This window comes from Corythoichthys intestinalis, chromosome 11, assembly GCF_030265065.1.
Source record: "Corythoichthys intestinalis isolate RoL2023-P3 chromosome 11, ASM3026506v1, whole genome shotgun sequence".
NCBI classification, from domain to species: Eukaryota; Metazoa; Chordata; class Actinopteri; order Syngnathiformes; family Syngnathidae; genus Corythoichthys; species Corythoichthys intestinalis.
In genome coordinates, this window is record NC_080405.1 from 58,746,175 (window position 1) to 58,765,318 (window position 19,144).

At 42.7% G+C, this 19,144-nt stretch overlaps 1 protein-coding gene across 3 annotated transcripts; it reads right to left on the reverse strand.

Moving 5' to 3' along the window:
- Window positions 1-234: 234 nt before the first annotated feature.
- Window positions 235-19,049, reverse strand: efemp2a (EGF containing fibulin extracellular matrix protein 2a). 3 transcript variants are annotated; one of them, XM_057850325.1, is made up of 12 exons: window positions 18,750-18,813; window positions 14,268-14,306; window positions 13,840-14,030; window positions 12,602-12,650; window positions 9,688-9,876; window positions 9,474-9,596; window positions 9,292-9,408; window positions 5,941-6,060; window positions 5,752-5,871; window positions 5,146-5,272; window positions 4,886-5,081; window positions 235-3,252 (listed from the first exon to the last, which is right to left on the reverse strand). In XM_057850325.1, exons 3-12 carry the CDS (start codon window positions 13,921-13,923, stop codon window positions 3,079-3,081), a joined length of 1,299 nt encoding a protein of 432 aa, XP_057706308.1. In that variant the 5' UTR covers window positions 13,924-14,030; window positions 14,268-14,306; window positions 18,750-18,813; the 3' UTR covers window positions 235-3,078. The 3 variants fall into 3 exon arrangements, with proteins under 3 accessions (XP_057706308.1, XP_057706307.1, XP_057706309.1); XM_057850324.1 differs by lacking the exon at window positions 14,268-14,306 and having other exon boundaries at window positions 18,750-19,049; XM_057850326.1 differs by lacking the exons at window positions 13,840-14,030; window positions 14,268-14,306 and having other exon boundaries at window positions 18,750-19,049.
- Between the last annotated feature and the right edge of the window lie 95 nt (window positions 19,050-19,144).

Consider the following 19,144-nt stretch of genomic DNA (forward strand, 5'->3'; position numbering starts at 1 on the left):
TTGCGTACGCGCGCCCACGCGGCCCTAGCAACGCTTTGTTGCCTCGTGGCAACGCCGTTTATGTAATCTGGAAAGGAAGGCGAGGCGAGGCGAGGTGGAGGTCGTAGCGTTTATGTAAAGCTTTTTTTTTCTTTGAGCGCACACGTCATCCATTTGATTTTCTCCTTTCAGTAGCATCGACGGCGCTAGACGTCCAATCGGGGATTGGACGTCTAGCGCCGTCAATGGCGGCCAACGAGTTCAGTAAGCAATCGGAATGATTCTGATGCAAAACGACCGACTCCACGTTTTGGAGCAAAAATGATTCCCTCTAGACCAAAAATAAACATATTTTGACAACACGTAACATTTTGGCTCCAAACGTGAATCCTTTTGTCCAAAAAAATGAACTTTTTTTTTTTTTTTTTTTTTTTTTTTTTTTGACGCAACAGCCACCTTTTTGGACCATAAATGAATCAGATTTTTTTAAAAACCCATTTCTACGACGGCATATTAGGGCCAAAGAAAGAAAAAAATATAGGATTAAAGTACAAAATTTATATTCATTGAATATAAATGGAGACAAACGTATTCTCTCGTACATTGACTTGAATCTTGTAGTCCTATTTTGTTTTTGTTTTTGTATGACTCATAGATTAATTGTAGATGATCATTTTGATGAACCAAAAGCTCACATATTTCTTTATTTATGAAACAGGTCCAAAAATATAAACTCACGGGAATAATACAACAAAACAATATAGTTCCAATTCAATATTACACAACGTTTGCGTAGGGACAGTATATAGGAACAAAATACCAGCAACTTTTCAGGCTGCGCAAAGTGTTTCCAACAACTTTTAAGCAACCTTATTTGCATTATATACTGTATATAGGTCATTTCGATTATTTTCCCATATGCTGTAAGGATAGAATTGGCCCTCCCATTATTTAGTGAATTATTTTCATTATGTTCAGACTTACATTTAACCCTTTTTACTTGCTGAATGTGCTAGTCCATTTTTTCCCCCTCAAACGCATGATTGGTTGATGACTTGAAGCCCCCCCCCCACACACACACACACACAGCCCCAACAGAAATACAACACGCCGCCTGCTCCGCCCCCTTCAAAGAGGAGGGACATTGGAAGTTTTTTCAGCAGCAGCAACTGCTAAGTAATGTAAAAAGACGTCAATGTTATGGGGGTGGGGAACACACCCCTAATTTTGCTACTGAAAGTCCGACCTGCATCAGAGTTAGCACAACGTTCAACTGTGTGAATTTGCTAACCTGCAAAACGTGAGTAGGATGCTGCTTAGAGAGAAGTGTCAGTCTGTATTTGTTTCCTCCTGTCAAAGTTAATAAAAGTGCGAGAAATGTAGTGAACTGAGGTTCGCCCCAATTTTCATGTTATCTGATTTGTGTGGTCTTAGAGCAGACCAAATCATTGTTTGTTGAGTTTGGCTGTGCTTGTGGAAAAAAGCAGTAGTGTTTTACATGAAGAAGGGCTCCATTTTTATTCTTGTTATTCCCTAAGACGTTTTTTCCAGCTATTTTCGATTTGTTTATTTAGACAGACAATGTTGAGTGGTCCCCCTTTTTTTCTACATTTCTGGATTGTTAAGAGATGATTAATTAACAAGTTTGTGTTTATTGTGTATGTTCATATAATTTATGTTCAGATATTGCAATTTAAATTTGTTAATCCAGACATTTATTCTGGAAGTTTTGAAAATCTTTCCTTGGTAGATTTTGAAAACAAAGTTTATAAAAGTTAGTAGAAGTCAATCCAGATTTATTTGGATCATTTAGCCTATTTAGGTTCGTATTGGTGAGAAATGTAGCCCTGTTCAACTAATCTCTTCATGTTGCGTTCCCCATGCAGCAAAAAGTAGGTTACCAATGTTGAGACCAAACCTATTACATAAAGTGTGTAAACGTGATGTAAGGTACATAGCAACTAATTTAGCTAACCGTACATATTACGTCTCTATTCTTTTGCCCTGATACTCCTTTGTACAATCCTTCACCGGTTTTCATCCAAATCCAAAAATTTGAAAAACTATTTTGAATCCAAATCATTATTTTAACCAAAAATGAATGTTTCTTTATTGTTAAACTGAAGTTTCATTTTTGCCATATACCTTCCAGAAAAAGGAAAAACATCCAATATTATCATCAAATATACTGTTTTTGTTTTTTTTTGGGGGGGGGGGGCAGACACTAACCACTCTCTTCAAACATATTTATTCAGACAGGCTTATTCTTCCTCATAATTTTATCTGTCATTACAGCTACATTTGATACACTTAGAATGTCATGATTTTGAGATTAATTCAGAATATTGAATTTTCTTAAAAAAAAAAAAAATTTTTTTTTAATGGATGAAAGTCAACACATGCATTTGCAGGTTCCATGAGGGGGAAAAAAAATCAGGATTCAGCAAGGGTTATAGATATTAGAGCGCTTATTACACATAGTCACTTTTTTTTTTCTTCTTAAATTTAAAAAAAAAAAAAAAAAAAGGGGGGGGGGGGGGTTCACATTGTGGGATTCTCTGACAATTGCTTCAGTTTGCAGGCCTATTACTTTTGACTTATCTTGTACAGTGAGCTTGAGTGTCCCGACAGGCGCCTAGAAAATAAAATCTATTGTTATTATGATTTCAGTATTAGTCTATGTCGACTTTTCTTATGCAAGAGCGGCCACACACACCGCAGCGCTTGTTTGTGTAGGAGGGGAAATGTGTGTCAAGGAGTTTGAAAATCCGCGTTTGTGTAATAAATGGTGCATTTTGCGTTTGTGTATGCGTACTGCCCTCTAGTGGGCGCGCTCGGAATTAAACAACCGCGTGAACACGTATGACTCATCACCACCACCCTCGGTGACAACAGACGGGCCGGCGGGTGCGCGCTTCTGTTCGGGGGGGGGGGGACGAGACGCAATTCCGCGACGGCGTCATCACTTTCTCATTTGAGGCTCATGAAATTGGGAGCAGAAGTATGTTTTTTTATTGGGGTTCAGAAGGTAACACAAAAGAAATGAAAAGAAAAGGGGGTGGTTCCAATGTCCCAAATGTGACGGCCGGTAAGCGAGGCCTAGAAGGCGTAGGGTCCGATGTAGATGGAGAGTCTGAGGGCGGAGCTGCTCTGGTAGGTGCCCTGGTAGCTGAGCAGCGGGTTGACGGACAGCATCTCCAGGTCCAGCGTGTACTCGCGTGGCCCCGACACGGCGCGGGCCAGCACCAGCATGGCGCTGATGTTGTTGATTTGCTAGACCGCGGCGAGCCAAGGCGTTAGAAAGCAGAAGATGGCGGCGGCGTGCTACGTAACCACGCCGACCCTAAACCAGGGGTGTCCAAACTTTTCCTTTTCTCCCAGAAAACGCCACTTTCCGAAAAATCAGTTTAATGTGTTGTCAGGTTTTGACCCCTGAGCTCAAGGAGAGGCGCGGTCGAAGTGACTGGCTCCATCTAGTGTTAAAGCTGAGAAGTGCAACAGGATGTAGGCTGCACATGTCTAACAGCTGAATTGTAGCTTCTCATAATTGCTGATATTTTGATCATTTGACAATAAAAACTGGGCAACGGGCTGTCGTCCGGACACCCCTGGCGTAACCATTATTTGAAATTTTAAGAGGTAGAGACTAATCCGAGCCAAAGGACCGAAAGTCAAATTCCAAAATAATGTTTTATCCGTGGAACAAACAAATATTGGTATGGCGCGTTTCAAGAATATGTTTTCTGACCGATGAGTTGGCAGAACAATGACAATTCAGCTCAACTCATCGGTCGAGGGACTGCGGGTTGTCATCATGAAACCTGAAGACAACGTAAGAGTGCGGGAAATAAGAAATTGGAGCGAAGCGCAACTAAAAAGCATGTGCAAAATGATGATCATTTGTTTTCTTGTTCCTCTCTGTGTACTTGGACAATTTCTAATTTTGTGTTCCGTCAGTTTTGTTTGCATTTTCACATTATATTTGGAGTGAAACTTATTGACTTTGAACGCACCTCGGTTTGTGTTTGCACTTTGGAAAAAAAATACATTGCCAATAATGGTTGTTTGTCAATGAGATTATGTCACTCAAATATGCAACTCATTCAGCTTTGAGAAAAAAGATATTACTGTTAGTGTATTCATTTTAAAAAATCACTTTTGACATACAAAAAAAGAAGACGGTGACGGTTACAATGAGTTGTCCCTTATTTATATTTTCAGGGAGTCGGCCACCCCAGCAGCAGCTAACGTTAGCGTTTACAACGACTGACCGAGGCGTGCGAACGGCCGCCGCTAGAGAGCGACGTCCGCAAATGTTTACTCGGATTAGTCAATACTAGAGTTGCACGATAATATCGGTCACCGATAATTATCGGCCGATAATGGCAATTATGACGTCACACAGATAATCCAGATAAAACGAAATTCAACCGATAATGCAATCCGATAATTATATACTTGATTCAGCCTCCAAATGTGCGAAATTAACAGTTTTGTCCAATTCTGCTAGTTTTAAGGAGGTGTTTTTGCAGTGTAGTAATGTGATATATGTTAGGAATGGCTTACTTTTTGTGCAACTTGGGTGTTTACTCCCTAAGTATTTGTTGCCAAAAGCTTACCATTACACAATGTCATTGCCATTGTTTAGTTTTTGGAATTTACTACTTGTTCACATTTGATGTGGAAAAAAATAGCACTTAATTACATTTTTGCACAGTAACATTTGATATTTGTATACTTTAAAATTATACATACATATTTGAATAAAATTATCGGCGTGACATTATCTGTTATCGGGTGGAAGGGGCAGGAAATTATCGGTTATCGATATCGGTTGAAAAATGTATTATCGTGCATCACTAGTCAATACGGTTTGAAAATCCCAGGTAGAGAAAAACGTCCTCACCCGGATGTAGAAGTCTCCGTGCGGGTCGCCCGAGCGAATGCGGAAGGTGTTGTAGGCGCCGGGGGAGACGCTGGTGGCTTGGATCTGGAAGACGTCGGACGGCACCGAGCGCTCCGACGCGATGCTCATGTAGCGGTGCACGATGGAAAAGGGCAGATCTCGGCACGCCGCCTTCGTCGCCGGACACACGCAGCGACTGGCGAAAGGTTTCAGAACATCGCGTTGGGCGAAATCGGGTGAGAGCGCACCGGGCCGCTTACTTTTCCGACACCTGCACGTAGGGATCCAGACATCGGTCGGCGTCCACGCACTGGTATCTTCCGTGGATGTTGACGCACGTCTGCGCCGACGTGCACTGATGCTCGCCCGTCTCGCATTCGTTGATGTCTGCGTGGGCAAAGACAAAGGCAAACTTTTTTTTTTGCTGAAAAAACAAATCATTTTTAAAAATGTTTTTTTAATATGTCAAAAATGTTAAAACTATTTCTAAGAAATGCTTTCAAACAACAATTTTTTTTTCTAAAAGCTATTCCAATCCACCTGTTGCATGTTATAAAATAATATTTGATGATTTTGAATGGATAGTTGAGATTTTCAAAGAACTTTTTTTTACTACCCCCTCCCCGAATTTCAAAAAGATTTCCCAATTTTCTCAACCCCACCACCCCAAAGATTGGACATTTCTATTATTTCTATGAAAATAAGTTTTTGTTTGACTTTGATTTCTTTTTTTCCTAAAAATTGAAGGTTGAAACTATTTTTTCCATCTGAAAATGTTTATCATTTTTCTCAATTCCACCATTATTGGAGCAGCAGCAGCAGCAGCAGCAGCAGCAGCAGCATGAATTGAAGTTGTTTGGGCTCACCCTGGCAGAGTCGCGTGCCTTGCAGCTGGTAGCCTTGGGGGCAGACGCAAGAGAACTTTCCCGGCTGGTTGACGCAGCGGTGCTGGCACAAGTAGCTGGAGTAGCCGCACTCGTCCACGTCTGTCAAACGAAGCCGCTCGTCTCTCCGTCACTCGCCCGCTCGCTCGGAGCGGGCCAAAGGCGGCTTACCGTTACAAGCGAATCCGTCGGCTCCCAGCTCGTAGCCGTGGTCGCAGCGACACAGGAAGGTGCCGTACGTGTTGTAGCAGCGCTGAGCGCACGGAGCGCCCATTTCGCACTCGTTCACGTCTGACGGGGGGGTTGAAAAAAACGCCGTGTTAAACAGATTGCCCACAATAGAACATGAAAAGTAACGTCAGTTACTTTGCTGAGTAACTAATTACTTCTTCAATGATGTAACCAAGTTACTAACGTAATTACTTTAGGGAGAAGTCATTTGTAAGCGCAACAAATTACTTTTTTAAAGTCATATTAACAACACTGCCCACCATGCGTATAGACCACACTTACATGACGTCACAACCACGCCTCCGCGCCATATTGTCCGTCAGCTCGTCGTGTTTACGCGTTACCGCTACGTAAATTCCTCCTATTATGGCGTGTTTTTCTGCTCGTTAACATTAATAATCAAAATGGTGAAGGCGTGTGTGGCGGTCGGTTGCAGTGACAGAGAAGATCGACGGAGAGACTTGAAGTTCCACCGTACTCCGAGGGACCCGGAGAGGAGAGCGAGATGGACTGCTGCAATTCGACGAGAAAACTGGGCACCAAACGCTCACCACAGATTATGTAGTAGTCATTTTATATCTGGTAAGATGCATTTAATATATATTTCGAGGGTTTTGGGCTGACAAGCACAATTAACTCATTTGCTCCCGGAACCGTATAAATATGTTTTATTTTTAAATGCTCAACTGTCCCGCAACCGTATTTATACGTCTTTTGCGGTTTTTTTTTTTTATAAGAAGCATATATAGCTTCCGCTGTATCTGAGAAACAAAGAAAAATGCTCCAAACCAATTTTAAAGCAATAAAACTGGCCACTGGAGGGCAGTAGCGCATTTTGGAAGACTAGACAAGCCGATTCAACAGCAGTGAACGGCTGGCCAGCATTGTCAAAGCGCTGGCGGATTGAGCCCAGGCGGCGCTCCGACCGGACAAAACAACGAGAGGACGCCTGGGACACCAGGCGCTGGACGATCGTGCAAAACGAGTGAAACCCCCCGTGGAGCGGCTCGCCTAGCAGACCCCGCAGAAATGCAAAAATAATCCATCTTTGTGAGACAGACAACGATGAGGGAAAAGTTTACACAGCTGACGTGGCGACAACGGCGTCATCTCGGCGACAAACCGTCATCTCTCAGTCGTTGTGTGTGAATAAATTGTTACTATTCTATCTAAAGCTCTATTTGTCTGGTTGTTCATAGTATTTTGTAAAAGGAAAACATTATTCAGATGTTTGGGATGTAACTAATGCAAAAAATAGCTTTGTTAAAGTCAAAGTTATGTTTGAAATTATGCGTTTACAAAAAGCTCATTTTCTCCGTTTTTTCATCAGAAATTGGAAAATTGCTCAAACTAAGCTATTTTCTAATGCTGATTTCTAAAGAATGGAAAAAGATACGAACTTACTTTTTTTTCTGCTGAAAGAAGAGAGTCCAATCTTTCTTTTGGTGGGTTCAAAGTTTATATAGCAATAGAACAGAATTTTCTGTGGGCCTTGCAAAATCAGTCAAAATCCAGAAAAAACGGCCGGGAGCGAAGGGCCTTGCTCTGGTGAAAATGGCTGGGAGTGAAACAGTTATGATCATTGCGAGGCTAATCGTCGACAACATACAGTTTCAAATTCAAGACGCTTATTTCGTCCACCATCATTATTTTTTGAATAATATTTAGCTGGTACCAAGTGAAAGAAGCTGGACTCGTCTCCGGATCATCCGTTAAACAGGGGTGTCCAAACTTTTTGCAAAGGGGACCAGATTTGGTGTGGTAAAAATATGGGGGGCTACCTTGGCTGATTTACGTAGAACAATATATATTATTTTATTTTTATTATTATATTTAGCAAGCCCTTCTGTGGGTCACATTTGCTATATTATTATTTTTTTAATTCATAAGTTCAACAATCTCGCCTTTGTTGTGTTCTCTTTCGACACTCGGGCTCTTGCAAAATACTGCTGCTGTGAAATGAAACTAGCTTCAAGTTGCTTTCATTTCTCGCTGCGTATCTTCCCTGTAATGTTGTCGTACATGTCAGCGTGTCTTGTTTGGTCATATCGCGTCACATCGAAGTCTTTGAAAACAGCGACTGTCTCTTTGCAAATGAGGCAGACACAGTTGTTGCGTATTTTATTGAAAAAAATTGTCCAATATCCACCTATCCTTGAAGCGTCGGCCATCGCAGTCAACTTTTTTTTTTAAATTGATTGTCACCATTTTAGAAAATTGGGAGTAAAGGGTCACACGGGGTAATGTTGCTTAGAGTGCCGCTCTTAAAGTTTTTCAAAGTTTCGTGAGAATAGGCTGAGTTTCTGTGGACAAGATATCAGGGTAGCAGAAGGGTGTCAGGCAGAGACAGCGAAGACAGCGGGTCGAAAAATATCCATTTAGGCATCAAATATGGATCTGGCGAATAGATCGACCGAAGCTTTTCCACATAACGCCTTTTATGCAACACATCCAATGAGTTTACAGCGTCTGACAGCTTCCTTGAATTGCACTATAAATTGCACGATAAATTGAGACCATTGAGAATACGGACACACAATGACGGACAATATGGCGGCCGGATACAGCGACACCTCATTGTGTGATGTTGGTGAGTGGGGTCTATAGGGGGGCATCAGTCTCGCTCTAGATTTTTTGCTAAAAGAACATCATTTCGCACTCATTTTCCAATAGTGACTGCCTGCATTTTTTCCCTTTTAAAGAGAAGACTGTTTTTGTTGTTTTAGGAAGAAAATGTGAAATTTCAATGAAAAAGACATACTTTGATATTAATCAAATGTATGTGGTCCTCAAAGATTTTTTTTTTTTTTTTTTTTTTTTTTACAGATTTTAAGAATTATATTTCCTTTTTTAAGTAAAAATGATGTATATTGATTGTTTTCATTTTACATGGAATAATATTTTAATGTGATACAATTCTGTAGTATTGGAATATTTATTGTTTTCCCATTTTTAAAAAAATATATAAAATACATTTTTTATTTTAAAAAATTCCTCTATTTAAAAAAACAGAGAAAAAAGATTGACCGTTTTTTTTCTTCATTTTTGCTATTTAAAAAAGAACTAAGTTCACGATGGCAGCAGACATAAAGGCTCTATGACAAAGTATGGGAGTACGGATACTGAAATTGCATTTTTTGTTTTTGCGTGACCAAAGGTCAGTCACCAGAAATTTGTTGTCATGGCGTGAATGACATTTGGCAGCATTTTTCTTCTTAACTCACTGTCTGCCACCGACGGCACTAGAACTCATTTCAACGGACGGCGGAAGGACGATTGGTCGACGCTCACCGACGCAGGATCGGTTGTTTCCCGCCAGCTGGAACCCGGGCTCGCACTGGCACGTGAAGGAACCGGGAACGTTGACGCAGCGGTGCTGGCAGTAGCGGTACCTGCACTCGTCGATGTCTGTCGGAGGAGCGGTCAGCGTCCGTCCGTCCGAGGGGCGGGAAAAATGCGCCGGGGAGACTCACCGATGCACTCGGTGCCCACTTTGCGGTAGCCGTCGGGGCAGTGGCAGGCGAAGGCCCCCAAGGTGTTGACGCACCGCTGGCTGGGCTGGCAGTCGTCTTCGTCTCGCTCGCACTCGTCCACGTCTGCCGTCACGTGCGCGTCAGAGACGGGTTTGACGTCGAAGAAAGCCGAGGCATATTTCAGAGCGGCGGCGGCGGCGGCGGCGACGCTCACCCGCGCAGCTGTCTCCCTGAGGCTCGTAGCCCAGGGGGCAAGGGTTGAAGGCCTCGGTGGGCGCCGCCGGGGGCTCCGGGGCCGGGATGACCGAGGCCGAGCGGGGGAGGCACAGGTAGCCGCCGTAGTGGTTGAAGCATTTCATCTCCCCTTTGCACGCGTCGGGGATGGTCTCGCACTCATTTATGTCTGGGGGGTGGGAGAGAACAGAGCGGGAACGTGCCGGCTAAGCTAACTTCCGTGAGATACCATTGAGCAAAAACAACAGAAAGCCTCACAAAACTAACAGAATTGCCCCAAAATCAACAGCAGGTAAACTTCAAATCAACAGAATCACGCAATTACTGTATGCTCGGGATCTCAAACTTGCGGGACAGTATTTTGTTGTCATCTAAGGCTACGTTCCCCCCGCAGGGCAATTCGGAATTCATTCACGTAATAGTAGGTACACAGCATCTTATATTTTCGTTTCAATCTATTTGACGTTTTTATAGACCCTACTCACGTGACGTCACAGCCACGCCCCCGCGCCATGTTGTCCGCATACTCGTCATAGAAATGCATTAGCGCTTCGTAAATTCCTCCTATTATTGCACGTTTTACTGCTCGTCAACATTAATACTCAAAATGGTGAAGTCGTGTGTGGCGGTCGGTTGCAATAACAGAGAAGATAGACGGAGAGACTTGAAGTTTTACCGGATTCCGAGGGACCCGGAGAGAAGAGCGAGATGGGCTGCTGCAATTCGACGCGAAAACTGGGCTCCAAACGACTACCACAGATTATGTAGTAGTCATTTTATATCAGGTAAAATGCATTTAATCTATATTTAGAGGGTTTTGGGCTGACAACCACAATTAAGATCATTGCTAGGCTAATCGCCGACAGCATACACGTATGTATGTAGTGAGTGCTATCGCTAAACCATATAAACATTAAAAGCCCTAGCTCCATTGACAAATGACATGAAATATATTAGACTTGACAGTGGATGTTAGCAAGAACAAAAGATTTTGAATTGAAAATTTCGTAACTCACCTTCCGAGCACAAGATTCCTGCCGAATTTTCGTGTACGAGGACGTGTTTCACCCAACCAGCAACGTAGCATTTATAAGCCTCCAAGCTCTTAAAGTTTTTCAAACTTTCGTGAGAATAGGCTGATTTTGTGTGGACAAGATAGTTGTAAATATCGATATCAGATGTCAGGCGAAGCCAGCGGGTCGAAAAACATCGATTTAGGCATCAAATACGGATCTGGCGAATGGATAAACTGAAGCTTTTCCATGTAACGCCTTTTATGCAACGGATCCAATGAGTTCACAGCGTCAGATAACACCGGGGCTTCCATGAATTGCTCTATAACTTGCTCGACTAATTGAAAACAATGAGAATAGGTCTGAAAAAGAGGTACAATATGGTGGCCGGAAACAGCGACACGCCCATTTTGTGACGTAGGTGAGTAGGGTCTATACTCAAGGAGATAGACAGTGCCTATGAGAAAAGGTACTAACTGTTTGCATTACTCTAACACACTTAAATAATCAATCAGGGAATAGTATCGTTTCTCGGATTTACTGTTTGTATTACTCTTACACACCCAATATAAAATAAAAAGCCCTTACACCGTAGTTTAAGGAAAACAAGCAGAATACAGGGCATAAGAGATAAACGACACCCTCTTATCACGGAAGCCCAGCGCATACATCTGACCGAGCAAGATTGACGCACCAACTCTCGCAATCACTTCTCACGGACAGTCCAGAGCAAATGGCGGGACGCTCTGTCCCAACACAAGGAACACCGGAAAACGCCCGATATCCAACTGATAAGACTCCAAGAGCCCTTTGATGCGGGGGTGGCAAAATCCACAACCCTCTTTGCCCTGATAACAGCAACTCCTGAATCCTTCTGTCCAATCCACAAACAGACAATAATCCCAAACACACCCTTCTTTCTGCTCACAAAGCCCGCCCCGCAAGCACCTTCAAAAGACTGAATGTTTAACTGAGCGTTGTCATTTTTTTCTCGGGAACCTTTTGTTGACGTGTGACAGGGTGACCTAGGAACGTGTTTGCCTGAGTCTGATTCGCCTTTCTGTTTGATCGCCGTCGACCTGAATAAATTGTCAACTTGTTCTCGGTGAGCCATCTTTAAACCTTTCAAAATGGAGTCAGTACATAGGGTTAAGACTAAGGTGAAGTTTGGCCTTCTGGCCGGATTGTCTGTGTCTCGCCGGCTGTCGCAACTTCCTGTGTTTTTTTTTTTCGTCACACCTGTGACACGTGTCGCAGTATTTACGAGAGTAAATACGGTCCGTTCGGGGGGGGTCACGCTTTGTGGCAACTTCTGAGGATTTTATGCTAACGTTGCCTGCGGACGGTATCTTGAAGAAAAAGGTACGTTTTGCACCTTTGAAGACATTCAGGTCCGCTCTTTGTTTTGACTTGTTTGACTTGTTGAGGACGTACGGTTTGGATGTGTACGACCGAGTCATCGGAACAACGCATGTAAAAAGGGCCCGGAACGGATTTGAAAACATCGGAATTGGACCGTTCATACTGCGGGAAAATAGCAGCATAAGGGCACACAACTCAGAACTGATCTGCGATGTGAACGGTGGCCTCATTAAAGTGTTTATTGTTGTTTTTGTTTTTTGCCTTACGAAACAATCTAGCATCGCTCAGGTTCATGACTGTTTGCTACCGGCGACATTTATCAAGAAGCTAACCAAAGCGAATTAGCGACAGGTCAAAATGTAATTTCAACATGACACCAGGTGGATGAAAATGTCACATCTTTCAACATAGCAGGAAAAGTGAGAGACAAAATACATTTTGTTGTCTTCAGCGGATCAATTGAATCAGTCATCGCTGGAAACCGAGACTCTTATAATTTAGCTGACTTTAGTGCTTTACCTTTGCAGTGCTCTGTCTGAGGGTCCCAATGATAGCCATCCGTGCATTCCTGCAAACGCAACACAACACTGTGACTCTACAAGATGAATTCACACATTCAGTACCTGATCATCATAAAAATAACAGTAAGGTACATTAAGAGGATGGTAATACTATTATTGTACGTATGAAACTTTTTGAGTGTGTCAGAAAAACACGCATATTTATTTAATAGGTTAATAAAACCAAATCATTTTGTTGTGCAAACATTCAGATTAAAATGATTTTTTTAATCATTCCATGCTTGACAAGCTAGCTAGCTAGCTGCTTTTTTCATTCAATTTACAACTGAAAAGACTTCAATATTTGTCAGTGTTTCTGTGTATTGGTTTGCCTATGAATCCATTTGTGTTGGAAATTATTATTATTTTTTTTTTTTTTAAGTACTATTTGGATAGCCAAATTTGTTTCATGAACATTGACTATCACATGTGCCCAGACATCACTTGTACAAATGCTGTACGTCATTATCACCATAAATAGACCTACGCCTACAAACATGGCCAGCGGACTTTGCGTCGACTCGCTACATCGGCGGGATTCCGTATGGCATCGTCGTACCGCCGATCGACCCCGACTCCGTTCAGTGGTTTCCGTACGTGAGCGATGCGCGTAATCCGCACGTCCGATCCGGGATTAGGTTGCGGCACTACTTGATACATGTCACATTTGTGGCCGCTCATTTTGTCTAATTGCTTGCCATTGACAACAACAGATCAAATTGGATTCATCTAAACTGGGGGGGATATGAACATTCATTCATTTGCCCCTCCCAGTCTAAATGAATTGGATGTTTAGCGCCGTCAATGGCAAGTCATGGGTTCGAGTCAATTCTAAAATAAAGCGATTGGGGAAAAAGTGCTATTTCAATATCATGACATAAAATGGTCCATATTTTCCGAGCGTATAATGCTAGCTTTGTATAGCAACGGCACATTACGAGGGTTTTCACCTCACCAAATGACATCTCTGTATTTATTTGACAGATATTTTATGGTGGGCAAAATGTAGAGTTTGACAGAAACTGAATCTTGGCCAAAAGAAATACCAGGGACACCTCCGCCCGAGCCACTGGCAGAAAGGAAACATTGTATGTCTATTTTTTTTTTTAAAGAAACGATCCAAACATTTGACAGGTGTTTACAAAGTTAGAGCTTGCAAGCATACTGTAGAGATGGGTTAGGGTTCATCATCCGTACCGTTTGAGTGTCCATTTCTTTGGGCGGCTGCGAAACGACGCCTTGGAGGAGCGCGCACACGATTGCCACGCACGCACCCTGCATACTACTCACGTCAGGCCAGATCACACATAAACACACGCGTGTGCGCGCACACGCAGCGATCAGGCAGGGGAAAGAAAGGCGGTCGATGTCGAACGCTCAATCGGCATCTGGCGGGAAGACCAAAATACAACATTCAAACTTTCTTCTCGGAAGATGACGTCATCCCCCCCAAAAACCGTGTAGTCTAGAAAATGTGTGGGAAGGCTTTCTTTGCAATAGTGATTTTTTTTTGTTTAAAAAATGACCCTTTGGTCAAAAGTGTGAGCATTTGAACAGTATCAATATTTGTAACAAGTTGAAATACGAATCATGTTTGTGAATAGTCAAAGATTTCAATCTTGTACCTGAATGGGATTTCGGGATGTTTTTGGTCAATAGTAACCCTATGGGGGGAAAAAATAAGAATATTCGAAGACATGAGTTCAAATATGAATACTGTGATAAGGTTGTTTTAATTTTAGATGCTCATATTTTGTGGGGGACTGCCTTACTATACATGGGCTTTTTTTAAAGGATATATGCTCCTTTTAGGAGGGGGGAAAACACCTTCCTTTACAGTCATTTTTTGTTTTTTTAGAAATATGCCTAACAATGGTCGTCTTGTTTTTTTAAGAAAAAAAATATATATATATACACGGCTGCATACATCGTCTTTTTATTTGAGAGAAAAAAATTGCCTAATGCTCGTTTTGTTGTGGAGGTGGGGTTAAACAAAAAATAGTCTTGGTCCTTTTTTTTTTTTTTTTTTTAAATGCCTTACTATACATTCTTGTCTTTTTTGAAAAGAAATGCCTACAGTATTTTGAGAGCAAAAAAAATGTGGGTTTCCTTAAAACAAGAAAAAAAAAACTTATTTTCCTAAAAGAATAGTGTAAGGATACCTTTTTTTAATATTGCAAGAATAAAATTGTATTTTAAGCTAAAAAAAACACTTTTTTCTTTGAAAGCATGCAACTGACTACTCCAGTACATTTAGTACTTTGTATCTTGGAATAATAACGAAAAGTCAGGAGGCCGCCCTAATGAGGATAAGCCCCATTTTAATAAAATGGCCGGGTTTTCCGTCACGCTCCTCCTTGCCGATTGGCTCGGAGAAATCGGCCCACGTTAAGACGCGTGTAACGAATTTGCCAACGCGTGGCCTTCTCCGAGGCGTAATCGCCGGCTCACGAGACAAAGCGCGGCCCGCGCGGGGCTGGGCTGGGCTGGGCTGGGCTCGACGCCCGCCATCATGCGCTGCGTATTGGTGTCTTAGACGCAGCGACAAGACATAGACTAGAGGGAGGACCGCAATCAAACAAACAACACTCATCAGCTGTGCCGGCCAGACAAACCGCAGTCCAGTTGTTTTTAGATTGAACTTTCACATATTTCAATTGTTTGTTTGCAGCCACTTCTCATTCAATCTGGAATATAAGCAAAGCGGCAATTGAGTTTTTAAACCTCCCTGCTCAAATAAGATTGAATAACACATTTCAGGATTCGGCTATTTGATTTTGGTCCTCCATAAAAATATGTCCGATCCTTTTGAACAGGGATGGTCGGCGACCCGCCCGACACCCAAATGAGTCACGTGGCGCGAGTGCTTCCGGCGCGGAAGCCGAGGTCGGCGACCGCGGCCGGGAGGGATGTCCGGAAAGGCCGCGACGAGGATGCGGTAGCCGCCTCTTCACCCGGATGCCCTGGCCAGTCATTCCTAGAGTATGGCTTTTCTGGGAAAACCCCCCGTGGACCCAATAGTGCGGATGGGCGGGTGGTGGCTTTGCTTTTTCCATCTGGACTGCTGAGAATTGACACTACAAACAGGATGATGTCATCATTGATATGTCCAGGCTTTTTTAAAAAGTTCGAACACTATTTAACTAATAGGCCGTCATCGGTGGCAAGAGACGTCCGGTCCACATTCAAGCGGGAGTCGCCGACACTTGAAACGGATTGGGACGTCTCCTCATTTAAATTGACAGCAAAAGGATGATGACGTCAGTGGCGCACAAAGAGTCCAGCGTAATTACTGTCTCGAGTGTCTTTGCATACGGATGAATTAAGGGATTGTTAGCAAACTTGCAGGATATGTAGGCGATTCAATTTTGGGGTCAGTCAAAGGTCCCAGAGGTCAGAAAGGGAATTTCAGGATAACGCTTATCGTACAAATATGGCAATGCTTTCAACTTGGGAAAATCAATGGTTTTCAAATTGCCGGACGGCCCAATTGAACGAGCAAAATGTCGTTATTGGTGTCGTTTTGAATGCGTGCTCACTCTAACAACGTTGATCCCGATGAGTACGCCAAGCCACAAAGCCGACTGCCCCAAAAAGCCCTTTTTCCTTCTTCTCTTAAATAGAGAGAGTTCGGGGTGGAAGACTCCCTGCGGCGCCGTTTGATGGAGTCTCCGCTAGGCAAAAACACCTTTCTAACCCACTTAAGACTCACTAATAAACAATCATGTTTACCGTTTTTACGTTTCTGGTGCTAATTTGAAGCATAGACTTCATAATGATTGACGGACCAGATTCCACCTTCACTGCGCAACGCCTTCAAGTTGGGGGCCGCCCTACTGTCCGCTTCAGTTATTGGCAGTCGGTCGCAGAGTCAACACATGCAGTGATCCGACGCCTGGTTTAGGATTGAAAAAGTGCCAAAGCTGTACCGCATACAAACAGGAAGGATTGTCTCAGGAGTCATTTGTTCCAGGATTCAAGGTAATTATTACATTTTTCGTACCATGCGTGCATTTTGAAATGTTGTGAAAAAAAACAATGGGTGAAATAAACAGCTACGGACTAGCATCACTCTTCGACATACAGTATTTACGTAAAGTAAATGCTAACTGCACGTTTTGTTTTGTTTTTTTTTGCTTTTAACCAAGATTTGAGACTGTTTTATGTCCATATCTATAAAGAATTCAGGGATTTAAGCATTCATTCACAAGAATTTTCAACGAAAAACGCTCTTTGTCTGTGATTCCGCTTGGTCGGCTTTGACAGCCTGGCCAACAATGCAGGCCCCCTATTTATCGCCCCCGCCTCCGGTCAATACATTATGAAGTCTATGTTTGAACGCTCATTGCTTTACGTTCAAACTGGAACACGCGTGCGTGCGTGCGTGCGTGCTCGTGCTCAATACAGGCAGCAGTTACGCTTTAGGCAGTGGTCAGTAAAAATAAGTCCGTTAAAAAAGAATATTTAGGATCTTTTGTCATTACATATTGTAATATCTCGTTAATTCAACTGTTGGATTTTTTTTTTTTTTTGTGAAGACCAGGTAGGGAGGAACACGCCGACAAAGTCGCAGGGCGTTCCGGGTGCCGTAGGGTATTCCCTGAGCGGAGAACTGGGCAGCTGCAGCTACAGCCTTTATTTGTTTGACCCCGATGACCCTGCGGTACGCGAGGATGACGACGACGGCCGGCATGCGTCTACCCCCCTATTACGGTGATTATGGAGCCGCGTGACTTGACTGCTGCTCCAAAAGTAGAGCGCTGGTGAAGTCATGTGACATGTTCACAAAAAAAAAAAAAAAAAAAAAAAGGGCCACACTCGCAGCAAGGTAGCTTTTCATGGGGAGTCCCGCTCCAAACGAATTGGACATCCACCCACCGAGTGAAGAAATGCAGTGTGGTGGATAAAAAACACTTTTTTTAATCATTATAAGATTTTATAACCAATTATTTTTTTCCTTTCAGTTTTTCGGAACATTATTCCTGGTTTTCTGTCAATTCTTCGGGGGGTTTGTTCAATGATTTCACATACTTGTGTATGTTTAAGGACATTTTTTAGAAATTCCTTTTTCCAGTTTTCCGTTACGTTTACTTTTTCGTAGTCTTTCCTCTATTTCTGAGTGATTCTTTTTCAGCCCCTCCCAAAAAAAAATTTTTTTTTTTTAGAAAATTTATTTCCAAACTCCTATAAAAATGATTCCAAAAATCAGAATACTAAAGACTTAAAACAAACAAACAAACAAAAAACTATGCATAAAGGAAAATGCTGGCACTTCAAAAATACTTTGTAATATAGTTTGTGTTACGTTGCTCTGTCTTGACTCATGCGAACCATCGCTGTCAGACCCCTCCCAGTCTAAATGAATTGGACGTCTATCGCCGTCAATGTTACAAAGTTGTTGATGTGTTTCCAGAATTTAATTGTCGGAGATCATTGTAATGCAATGTTCCTGTGTGCCTAATATGAAAAAAAATTAAGTTTCATGTGTCGCCGTCAATAAGTTCAATTCACTGATTCTTTCGCACACCACAAGAAGGGCATTAGACCGGAGAACTACGAAGCAATCGGTTGCGACTCATCGACTACAGACGGACGATCAAATTAATCGACAACTATTTTGATCGTTCGGAGATGTTGTTGACCAAGTAACTGTCTTTTGGACTCTTAATAGTACATATAGTTTATTCTTTTCAAACAAAAAATGAAATTTTGTTTCATTTTTAAAAGGTTGATTTATTTAAACAGTATCTTATTTAAAAACATAAAAGAAAAAAACACTACACATACAATGTATTATTGTTAATTAAAATGCAAATATATTTTAATGCTTTTTGATAATATATTTAGGGTTAGGGTTTCTGTAGTTCCTTCAAAGAAACATCTTTTTGCTTGCAATACACATTGCCAGCTAATGCCATTTCTATACTGTATATGCGTCAATGAGTTGACTATCCTCTAAAATAATGGCCGATAAATCGCTATCAAAATGATCGGTGGCGGCCTACCAGCTGCCTGTGTCGCAGAAACCACTAAATGAAGAAGGACAGAGAAATGCAAAGCGCCCGATTGAACAGCGCTAACTTTGGTAGCGAGTCACGAGAACTCACCAGCCAGCAGCGGTCGTCGGCTTGACCCCGGTGAGTCCGACTGCGGTTCCCGGCGGCGAGAGACTGAGCGCGAGACAGCTGGAGCAGCTGAACACATGCGGAAGGAAGGAAGGAAGGAAGAAGAAGGAAGGGAGGGAGAGAGAGAGAGAGAGAGAGAGAGAGAGCCAGGCAGCGAGCGGACCGCCCACTCGTCCGTCTTTAGCCCCCCGCCCCCAGCGGAGCCCCCCTAGGCCCCTGGCCTAGAGATGCGAATTCCTGGTCCGCGGCCCAAAAATCCGTCCAAATGGCGAGCGAACAACAACTTCACAGATTCACACGCGACCCCCCCCCCCGAAAGCGTGGCGCTCCAACAACACACCTGGTTTCGTTTAAACTAAAAGCCCCCACCACCACCC

Excerpts from the sequence above, each read along its gene's own strand:
- efemp2a (XM_057850324.1), bottom strand. The coding sequence starts at position 13,923 with ATGCAGGGTGCGTGCGTGGCAATCGTGTGCGCGCTCCTCCAAGGCGTC. Across the intron at positions 12,651-13,839 it reads AAGAAATGGACACTCAAACG|GAATGCACGGATGGCTATCA; the intron begins GTACGGATGATG and ends TTGCGTTTGCAG. Across the intron at positions 3,253-4,885 it reads ACGGAGACTTCTACATCCGG|CAAATCAACAACATCAGCGC; the intron begins GTGAGGACGTTT and ends GCCGCGGTCTAG.